Source organism: Cyprinodon variegatus, unplaced genomic scaffold, assembly GCF_000732505.1.
Source record: "Cyprinodon variegatus isolate N-32 unplaced genomic scaffold, C_variegatus-1.0 Scaffold1551, whole genome shotgun sequence".
Lineage (NCBI taxonomy): Eukaryota > Metazoa > Chordata > Actinopteri > Cyprinodontiformes > Cyprinodontidae > Cyprinodon > Cyprinodon variegatus.
This window is the reverse complement of record NW_015152004.1, coordinates 104,769-116,653: the sequence shown is the minus strand read 5'-3', so window position 1 is coordinate 116,653 and position 11,885 is coordinate 104,769. Positions and strand designations below refer to the sequence as shown.

Below are 11,885 nucleotides of genomic sequence, written 5' to 3'. Positions count from 1 at the left end.
AAATGATCGTTAGTTGCAGCCCTAATCTGGGACTCTGAGTCAAGCCGTTCTGTTTAAAGACGTGAGGTGTAATTTCACACATCGCTGAGCTGTGAGGCGTTAGACTGAAACTCCCTCTCACTCGGGTAAATACCTTCAGTGGTTCTCCTCTAGAGGACGCAGTAAAAAAGCTTTGTGCTTTGGAGCCACTTCTGAACAACTTGGTGCTTTTTAGATTTGATCTGATTTTTGTCTCTAACAGGAGCAGGAGCTCAGCGCTCGGACCCAAGCTCTGCAGGCCGCCTCCTCTTCATGCTCCTTCCGACCAAACGGCTCAGATGACAACAACCCACCAGGGAGCTGTGGCCCATCTGGAGGAGGGGGAGGAGGTGGGGGAGGCTTCAACACTATCAGCAGACTGGTGTTCTGAACTGAAACAAACTGCTGTGGAGGCCCCCCAATGAATCTGGGCACAGGAGTCCCACCATGTACAGAAGCAAGAGAACTCACACACACTGGGCATCAGGACGCGGCTTTGATCCCTAGATTTCTTATATCCTGAGGATCTGATTAAAGTTCAACTTTTTTTAAGCATCAAATGATTTGCATTGTTTTCTGGTTTCAAAAAAATGTTTTGTTTTTTTTAAATATATCTTCTCACAAGCTGAAGAAAATGAATGAAATATTTTTTCTGTATATTCTTCACACTCAGATGTTTCATTATAATTTCTCAGTCTGTGGTAGAACTGCTGTGGGATGTGGGTTTCGTCCACAAGCTTCTCTTCATAGATTGCTGGAGCTCATTCCTCCTGACAGAACTGGTGTAACTGGGCCAGTTTGGTAAGCTGCCGAGCTCAAACCTGCTGTGCAAGTTCTGAGACCAGAACCTGGTAATGGAAGCTCCGAATTTGGCTTTGGAAGACAGCCGAGTTTCAGCTTTTTGGCCAACGTCCATTTTAAAAAAGGCTACCAGCAAAAAACATGGTGCTTCCACCTCCCGCTTGGCATTTAGGACATTATTCTCAGTCTTCTGGTCATTATGATTGAGTTTTAGTTTCCTCTGACCTCAGGGAGGATTTTACCAAGCCGAAGACCTTGATCCTGAGTGCATTTGAAAACTTTAGGTACCTCCATTCAGCCTATGACTCCTACCAGCTCCAGCCTGCTTCTTCTTGGACTATTTAGAAGTTTTTTTGTTCTTTGGCTCACTGCACACTGGGACATGGAGTGTTTCTTTCCTGGACTGTATAACAGCTGGAAATCAGCGGGGTTTCATTGACTGTTGAACAGATAAATGGGGCTCCTAAGAGTGTCCAACAGGTGTTTTCTTCCACTTAAAATGATGTGAATTGTGGAATCAGAACTGTGCAAAACCAAGACTTCTTCTCCTGGATCTCCATTTACTCTTAAAGGGGTCATAGAATGATTCTATAGGGTTTTAGTGCTGGTTCTAAATGTCTCTGAATAGGGTGTGTAACATTGGTTGGGCTGAAAATTGTATATTTTCTATTCTGTAAGCCCTAATGCAAGCCTGGTTAAAAGCCCTAGAATGAAACAACAGGTTTTCTTCCTTTTATGGTATGATCATTAATATTTAGATGAGCTGTGTGCTGATTGGTTGGTTTACAACGAGTGAAGCTGCTGAGCAAAGACGCATCATAGCAACAAGCACTCACTCACTGAAACATCGAAATTGTTGAAATGGTAGGGTGACCAGACGTCTTTTTCGTGGACATATCCTACTTTTCATACCCCCCCCCCCAAAAAAAGTCGGGGGAATATCAAAATCATCTGGGATTTTGGTCGACTACAGCGCAGCAGAACCGAGCAGTCAGCTCCGGGACTGGTCCGGGAACTCCAGGCGACAGGGGGAGGGAGCCAGCGGGTGACGGGTCCATTTCACCCACTGAACTATCGTTAATCATCTATGACGATGTAAACTCGGTTTGGCATTCTATGACCCCTTTAAAAGCAAAGTAAAGCAATCACAGTGGCTGCAAATTTCAGGCTTTTAAAAAGGAAAATGATTAATATTTACATAATACGTGTAAACCTGGAAAATTAGGTCTGATTAAAGATCAGACAGCTGGAAAAAAAGGTTGTCTTTTTTCCTACAGTCTAAGTTTGATGCTCAAACTGTATCTTCCATGAAATGCAGAGAAACAGCTTCAGTACATTTATAGGTCTTCATTTTAAAGCACTTTTTATTTCTAAATATGTAAGCTAGTTTTGATTGTCTGATGAGTGTGTTTTTAATACTCTGTCCCACTTACCAACATGATGATCCATGCGTGATCTGTTCAACCTACCAATAGAAGAACTGACTTAGGATGAAGTGTTTTTATGACCTTGTTCTTCTGAGCACAGCTTGGAGACTTTGCATCAGAAGCTGCAAAAATTTTCTTCGTTTTTCGTCATTTGTTGTTTTTAAGGTTTCATGCAATTAAAAGAAAAAAAGTATATATCAAGAAATCTTTTGTGTGTAATCCTTTATTATAATAAGGAACAGAAGGGAAACCCAGACATCTTTCTGCTTCAACATTTTCTTGGAGATTATGATTTGGGATTTGGTCAGGAGATTCCTCTGGGTGATTATTTTCTGGAAAGCTTATGGAGGAGAAATAACCCCCTTTCCCACTGGCCAAAAAACCCGTTTAAACCCGGGAACCATTGGCTTTTATTGGCAGTGTGAACAGCTCACTGACGCGTGTCACTTGGCATTTGAACCGGGTTAAAATAGCCTTCAAACGGCTTGACTCTGAATTGGATGGCATATATTTGGAGCGTAAGACCCGGGTCGACACGCTAATTTACATGATACCATTGAGCGCAGAGTACGGACGTTAACACACTGCGCTAGTCGCCTCTGATCAAACAAGTAAAAACAATTCTGCGCACATTCGATAGACATGGCGCAGTACTGGTGAGAGACATTTGGAGGGAGAAAAGAAAGAAACATTTAAGAAAACGGATTATGCGCTGGTTCACTACAAGTCACCCTCCGTTGTTTACTTCCCTGATTACTTTCACCAGATACACAGCGGTGGGCGTCAGAGCCCATGCAGCTTGCCAGCGGGGAGTCAGAACCAGTTTTCTCTCGCCAATGGAAAGTGAGCCAAATGGAGATTGTTAGCGGGTCCACCGATGTTTTAAAAAAAAACACATTAACCTGCTAATTTCAGTGGGAAAGAGGATAACCTGATCAGATATTCAAACCAGCTAGTTTGTTAATCTAATACTCAGCTGAAGCGTTTTAGTACAGTTTGAGGTTTACATTCCTCAACCTGGATTCACAGAAATAATCCCAGGTTCAGATCATAATCATCTCACTTAACTGCATTGTTCACACTCTTAATAACATAAGACAATGTCATCATTATTGCTACCAGAAAAAAAAAACAGTTGGAATGATGGTTCCCTCTATACGTAGATTGGCGAGGAGACGACTTGGTGTCGGATTTCCTCCATAAACATTGAGGATTACTTGGCTCAAACATTGAATCATTAATCAGCTCTTTCTGAGCAGTTGTATATAAAATGTATTTAAAATGTTTGTTTGTTTTTCCTTTGGTGTCATTTGTTCTGTAGAAGTTTGCTCTGTGTCACAAACATTTAAATCAGGTGTGGATGTGTTTGCCTTTTCAAGACTTGGGGCCTGATCTTATTTCCTGCGTCCCAAAGGCAGAAACAATTTGCAGCAGAACTGCACACAGATGGTATGCTTGATCATTATGTGTAGAGGAAAAAGGATCTCCCTTGATGGTCTGAGAAGAGAATAATAGTAATAATCAGGCTCAGTGGCCTATAAAATGACTCTGAGGTGAAACACGGTGGAGGAGCTTTTAACATCTGAATCATTTCAGCCTAGACAACATGTCAAGATAACTGATTCAGATCTAAAGCAATGTCCAAAAGACACATTTGCCACGTCATGTTTCTCTGACACTAGCAATGCACAAAACATTTCTTTTTAATTAATGGAGAATTTCGGTTCTTATTTCTTTTATAAAAGGGGAACTTAGAGTTTTTCTTTTATTAAGAGGGGAAAAACATTTTCTTTCAGCATTTGTTCTCCAAAAAATAGACAATTTTATAACTACAAAATGAATTTAAAGACAAACCCTTTAGTTTTTCTAAGCAGTGATTATAATATCTAAGGTGGGACTTGGATGCCAAGAGATGAAAGAAGCCACTAAAGATTGTGAGTTTTCAGCAGACAGCTGCTATAAGTCAGCAGCATACAGAGAGAAGCATAGTAACGCACTCTACCATTTTTAATGCAAAGAGATGTCCACTCATCTGTGGGAAAGGAAAATCTTCCCATTCAGCAGTGCTGCACTTTGATACTTTTATGGTTATTTACATATTCAAGAGACAGACTTGCTGCTACGTTTTCCATTTGATCTTATAACTGCGATTAAAAATGTACGAACAGACAAGTGCAAGAAAACGCATTACTGGACAGTTCTGGAAGAAGTTACAAACTAGATTGTTGCTATACTGATCGATCCAGACACAGGACAATAAAACATTGCAGTGAGTTTATCCCAACAACAGATTTGCCACATATACTATGGCTGTGTCCAGATGTCCGCCCTAATCACTATATTGGGCACTATATAGTGGTTAGGCCTTTTTAAATGAGTGTCTGAATGTCTAGTGGATGAATTGGACCCAAAATTTCCCACAATGCAACTTGAAAAGAAGTGATCATCCATGGTCACTAGACGAGCAGATATATCCTGGAATGCTTTGCGGTGAGAGCTCTGCTCGCAAAGCATTATGGGATTTACTGTCAGACCGTCCCGCTGTCGCTACCCGATAGCAGTTAATAACAAAGATGCCACAGGCAGCGTTTTGTGGACGCGGAGTTATGTGACCAACAGGGAATGAAAAGTAGTGATCATCTGTCCAAACGGTCAGTTAACTGAGTTTACTATAAATTCTACTATATAGTCCCCACTCTATATATTGATTGAGGGATTTAGGGGTTAGGACGGGTGTTTGGACACAGCCTATATCTACTAATCTAAATTTCCAGCAACTGAAAGCAACTTCTCCACCTTATTAATAAGAATGATTTCAAATTCTCCTGAACTGAGATGGATGGATTTGCAGCGGATGTAGTAAGGGTTGCTTTCCACAGAATAAGAGACAAACAGAAAAGACACTTACAAAAGAGGAAGAAGTGGAATAACTGTTTTTCTGCTGTTTCTCTTCCTTCTATTTCTGCTCTTAAATGCCTCTTCGCCACAATGATTACAGATGTTTTTGCACCTGACTTTCAAAGGAGGCAAACACTGCATCCACAGTCTGTTTAAGGTTTGAGAAATGGCAAGTAATTACATTTTATATTCTCCTCCCAGTATTTTACACTCTCTGATGATCAGCATTCTGGAAAAGTTTAAAAACAATCCACTGGACTTGGTTTCCAAGGTTTGAAGACGTTTCGTCCCGTCCAGTAATCTTTCTCAATTCAAATGTCATTCAAATGTTAGAAAGCTTATGATGACTGAGACTCTTCATCAGCAAAGATGATCAGCATGTTAAACAGGCTAACTGGACTGCACTGACTGGCCTTTGTGATAATGTCAGGTCAACTATCCTTGCAGTGCTGTTTTAGGTAAACATTACATACCGGTAGTTTTATAAACACAAACCTATAGCAGATCAGAGCCTTTTCTTTTTCTGCTTCCTCAGCTTTTTGTCTTTAAGAAAAAAATCCCTCAGCTTGGTTTTATTATGTGATTAGTTCATCATATTCTGCTTTTAGTCAGCAGCTGATTAGGAAATAACAAAATAGTTCTGTGGTTTGAAATTTTTGCTTGGACTGCAAAAACTATTCTGCTCAAATGGAAGTGGGTAAAGACAAACTGGGCCTGAAAAGGGGAACTGGGAAATCACTAGAACAACCAGTGCCCTGAACAGTAAAGTAGAAACTTGCTATGTAGGATGTGTCTTAGCTGAATGTTTGCGTCTGATATCCGTTTTTTCAGGTGTTTAATTGTTTCCTTTGCTTTTGCTTTTTTTTAGACCTGATCTCTGCAAGTGGAGTCTCAGCCTTCTGGTTTTTCTATGAAGTATTTATTTTGTTTTCCAACATGTAACAGCCCCTCAGCTTTGGGAAAATATTTAGCGCAGCCTCAACAGGTTATTTTCAGGTTTTTATTTTCCTTCTCCATCCATATCATTATAATCATCAACAGGAAAACTAAAGAATGCAAAGATTAAATAACAAGAACATTGGCTCATAATACAAAACAAGATATGTGCTTCACTTTCAGCTGGGAAATGCAAAGCATATATTTGAACCCTGCCAACAGTTAATTTCCAGCCATTCATTGGTACAACTGATTTGCTAGCCCACCTTATCGGCTACGGCATCCCAAGAGGTACAAGATAAGCAAAAACAGCAACTCGGTGAAAACTACAAAACAAAAACCTCTACATAGTTTTAATCAAAACAGACACACGTATAATAATCTGTACAATTTGTAAAAAAAAAGTTTTAAATAATTGGATCTTGCTCTGATAATAATTCATATTATGTTACACTATCAGTTCCTGTTATACATTTTATTAGTTCACAATATTTTATACAAACTTTTTAATCACCTGAGGGGTCAGTTCACATTTGTTTCAATCAACTAGTTTTTTATTGTTAGTTTGCCTAGGTTGGCTACATTTACATAGTTAATATAACTATTTCCTTTTGTTATGTTCATTTCAACATAAAGGGCAAATGTTAACACTCACCCTGTATTGACCTAGAAAACCAACATCTGGATCTTTATCCACAAGGTAAATTTAAATGCTTTAGAGTTTTTGCCAATTTATTGTTGCAGCTAACAAATAAAATAATTTCCAAATAATGCTTCTTTACTCGTTGGAAGATTATTTTTTTAAGTTTGCATAAAATAACCTACGTGTGCTCAAATCAAAGAAGAGCAGTAAAACATCATGTTTCTGTATTAAAACTAGATATTTGCATAAAGTATAAAAAATCAGACAAGCATTTCCGCTCGTTTTTTTTTTTTTTTTCCCGCACTGCTATTTAGCTTCTAAATGCCTCTTTTTTTGTCAGAGAAAATATTTACTTGTTCCTTTAAATTCAAGTTTTAACCATTTGGGACAGCCCAGGTAAAGATAGGATGGTTTCCCAAAGGTCATAACAACATTTTTTTTTTTTAATTTTTCAATTGTAATACATCCAGAGAACAGTATATAAGCATTTTTTATTTTATTTTGTTGGGTCTAAAATATTAATATTTACTTCTGGTTACCATGCCAACGTTGATGTCCTGCTCCAATGGGAACGGTAGGTCGAGCTCAGCTGCTAAATCCTAGTAGCTCCATGATTGAGATAAAATAATTGATTCTTCTTTATGCTACTTTTCTCAGATTAAAGACAAAAATTAAAAAGAAGATAAACAAAGAATATCCATCAGATTTAGAGTGTTGCTGAAACTGAAGAAGGAAAAGAGGCTCAGGATTTTAGTTATCAGGGAGAAGGTGACCCCAAAAATATTGGTTCCCAAAGAATGTTCCCCTCCTAAAAATACAAGTGATTATGTTTGCTTCTGTTTTTTAATACATCAAAGTTAAAGCCCTTCAAAAGAAAAAGCATGACTTTTTTTTAAGGTCAGATTTCCATAACAGCAGGTTCCAACTTTCTAATGGACCCACAGCTGGTAGATATTTGGCCTAACAACAAAACATTCACCATGCTGCTAGGATTCATGGCTGGTAGAGGCTCAGCTTTTCAACATAAACCCAATAATTTTCCTGTTTAGCTCTCCAACTATTTATAAAGCAGTCCTTAATAACGTCAAACATGCATTTTAACCATAAGAGACAGAACATGATCAGCATCCAAAGCTATATAAAGTAAAGCAACACGTATTAAACTAAAATCAGTCCAATATGTCCCACCAGGGACCAAGCCTAAGCTGCTATTTGTTGCTGCACTCTGAGATATTATGTTTTGCATTTACTTTATGTGAAAACCAGAATTTCCGTCTTGATAATTGGGCTTACCACAATATAATAAAGAATGTTAAAAGAAGTACTGTGTCCTTTCAGTGGACGTGTTTGTGTAACAATAGCATTCCAGTAACATTCCTTGGATACCAGTCTGAGGGGAAAGGAGCGGGAGGACTGGATCACCCTCAGATGAGTGCAGCCACTTGCTTGGTTGGGCTGAAACAGAGGAATATTTAGTCTGTAGCACATCTATGCAGTTTTTAAACAGCTGCTTAGCTGATATAGGATAAAGTATATTCGCTGTTGATTTGATGTTAAGTGATGATTAAACAATACATGTCAACTTGTCTATATAATAGATGTATTTTTACAGAACTTTTCAAAACACAGCTTTTATGACATAAATATCAACAAGCATAAAATACAATTGCAAAAATATTTAACCAAAAGCATATAAAACTCCTATAGTTATACGTTGAGGAGGCTTGTCTATGTTACGACAGGGACTCCCTGAAAATGACCTCAGTCTGACTCTGGGAACAGAAATACTTTCTACTTGAAAGTATCAAACTAAGTGATACTCTAGGAAACCTTGGTTTAAACCAACAGCAAACACACAAACAGACTTGATTATCACTAAGTGTCTAAACATTCCTGATGGGATATGGTTGAAAACAGGATTTCCAGTGACTCAGTTTGCCAAAGAGAGATATCATAAAAAATGCATCTTTAAGGAGAGTTCTGCTGAAAACTTTAACCAGATCCACTCCTCTAATGACCTCATCAAGGTGTGTGTTGTTATCGACTGAGGAAGAACCAGAGTCCTGGTATTATTGGACCTTAGTACAGCTGTTGCAGTGTGCATTGTTGATAATTTTTATTAAAGAGCCTGGAAAGCTGGGTTGACCTTTCTGGTCTAGAACTGGACTGGTTTAAATCCCCCTGAAGGACAGAGACTGTTTAGTGTCTGTAGGTAACTTTCCATCAGAACCATAGAAACCCCATGTGGCGTTCCCCAGGGATCCACCTTAGAGCCCCTTCTATTCTGTATCTCCCTGCTACCCCTGACTCAGGTCTTAATAAACAACAACATCAGTTACCATAGTGATGCAGATGACCCCCGGCTGTACATCACCAGGTGACTATGAACCGATTCCAGCTCTGGGTGAATGCAGAGAAGAAATCTACCCATGGATGAATAAAATGTTCATTTGACTCAAACTAAACCAAAGTAATAGTTTTTGGACCAAAAGAAGAGCGTTTACAAGTCAGCACCCAGCTCCATTTAATCCAGCTAGAAAGCAGCAATCAGGCTCTAAATCTGGGTGTAGTGATGGACTCAGACCTGAACCTTCAGAGGCTCATAAAGACAGGAACAAATTTGGCCTTCTGTCACCTAAAGAATATTTCATGAATTAAAAGACTAATCAATCTTGAAAAATGATTTCCTGTTTTGTTTATCTTTAGTAGAATTTATTCCTGCAGCAGTGTCCTCACAGGTCTGCCTAAAAGTGGATCAGCAGCTGATCCAGAATGCTGCTGCCTGAGTCCTCACTAGAACTAAGAAAGTGGAGAACATGAGTCCAATTCTAAAGTCCTTCCTCTGGCTCCCCGTATCTCAGAGAATAGACTTTAAAATCCTTCTGTTAGTCTAGAAATCACTGAATGGTTTAGCTCCAAAATACATTACAGACTGTTTGGCAGTGGATCAACAGCCAGACCTCTCAGCTCTGCTGGATCAAAATCAAACATATAGAAGCAGCTTTTAGTTCTTCTGCTCGACTTATCTGGAATTAATTTCCACAAAACTGAAAAAGAGCTGAAACCCTCAGTGGCTTTAATCCATTTGTTTAATATATTGTTTTATTTAAAAAGTCATTGTATAACATGGATGCATAAAAAGCTAATTTTATTTCAGATAAATTTCCGATTGTAATTAAAAATGTCTCCAAACCTTTACTGGTTTTTGATTTTCTGCTGATTTCTGGGAGAGAGGACATTTTCTGAAATCTAAGGAGAACATGAGGAAAAAGATACAACAGTATTGGAGATTTTGTAAAAGAAATGAGCAGAAAGATTCACAGTTTTCATGTTTTTTTTTATGACAGGAATCAAGAAACTGATTTAAAAAGCGTGGATCAGGAGAATTGGAGGCAAAAAGTTGGGAAAAATATCTAAACCTTTGATCCCACATGTGCAAAGTGTAAATATTAAAATTAGTTGAATAATTTGCAGGAAATCCTTGATGTTAGGTGAGAGGTTGTCTCCTGCGTCACTGCTCTCCGCTGCGCATGGCGGCTGTTCTGTTGGACACCTGAGGCTGTGTCCCTGAGATGGGCCCATCATGCGTCTCTAGGATCCAGATCCAGCTTTTGCTTCTTCTAAAGCAGACATATCTCTGTTAACTCGGGCCTCAGTCATGAGAACAGGCCTATTTTAACTCCAGGAGGGGCCAGAATCCAGATAATCACTTTTTAAACTCTATTTTCCTGCACGCCGCCTCTCCAGTCCGTCCAAAAGTCTCCAAGCTACAAGAGATCAAGCTAAAAAGTTTGACCTCCACGAATTTTTCGATTGAGATTTTCAAAATAATAAAAACAAACCTTAACGAAACCTGGAATTTCTCGTTCACAATAAAAGGCAGCTTAAATCCGTCAAATGTTTCTGCAGTAAAACAAACATTTAACTGTTTTATTTGTATTTTTTCGTAAAACTGTTGAATTAATAAATATTTAGATTGAAACCGGTAAAAAAGTCTGAAAATTTAATCATTGTTCATCATCGGAGCTGAGATTTGAGATATTTCATATTTTTTTTCTAAAATGTGTAGCCTAAAACAATTTTATTATTGCTTATATACATAATGAAATACATGCCGCAAAGCTTTCACCTTACACTGATATAAAAACCTCTTTGTATACCTCTTACTAGTGTTGCACCAATGCCATATTTTGGCCCCGATACCGATATCTGATACCTGGCTGTGCAGTATCGGCCATTACCGGTACCATTGGTTTCAAATTGTTGTATGTGTGTGTATATATGAAGATCTGCATACTACTTGGATGTAAAATAATTGCCATCATGGCTTTGTCAAGCTGCTGCCTACCTTTGTGAAGCAGGAAAAAGACAAATACAAAATGAATCCACCAAAACTTTTTATTTCCTACCTGGAATGGGAGACAATAGTTTAATAAACATTTAGCTCTCAAAATGGTATCGGTGCCCTATTTGTCCATACTTGCCGAGACCACCATTTTTGTGCTGGATCAGGGCCCCGACCGATACTGGTATCGCTGCAACACTACCTCTTACCATGGCTTAATCCTTTTGTTAATCATTTTGCTTTCACATGGCTTAGTTTTATGTTGTATTGTATAGGCTTATGCTTATATAAGGGGATATGAAAGTCAAAAACATGTTTTTTTTTGTTTGTTTTTATTGCTGTCCTAAGTGGGAGATCTGCGTGAGGGGGTCCACAGAGGTATTGCAAGGGGGTCGAGAACGTTTTGGTTGATTAGACTTTTTTTATATGCCCCCTGCAATTTTGTCCATTAATTGAAATATCTTTAAATAAACATTAACATGAATTCAACACACTGTAGTAAACAGATAAATGGAGGCAGAAGATGTCTTTCAGTCATCTATGCACACATTCAGAGACACCAGGAGCTCTTTCAAGCTGGGCACCGTTTCATCTACAACTCCTGTCCCATCAATGAGGAATAAGAATCAGAAATACTTTAATAATCCCAGGGCGAAATTTATTTTGTTACATTACTCCATCAGTAATAGAGTGACTATAGGATCAGTTTGATATAACACAATTTAATACAATATATATAATTAGGGGGTCCCCGCTCCATCTCGCCATCAGTTTGGGGGCCCTTTGCCTGGAAAACGTTGAAGACCCCTGCTCTAAG

The 11,885-nt window shown here is 38.6% G+C and overlaps 1 protein-coding gene across 1 annotated transcript in view; it reads left to right on the top strand.

Moving 5' to 3' along the window:
* The window catches only part of usp38 (ubiquitin specific peptidase 38), an 11,772-nt gene extending 10,836 nt beyond the window's left edge, over positions 1-936 (top strand). Inside the window, exon 11 of the mRNA XM_015403728.1 lies at positions 242-936. Within this exon, the coding sequence (XP_015259214.1) occupies positions 242-409 (168 nt within the window). The 3' untranslated portion in view covers positions 410-936. The remainder of the gene's footprint in view (positions 1-241) is intronic.
* Positions 937-11,885: the final 10,949 nt, after the last annotated feature.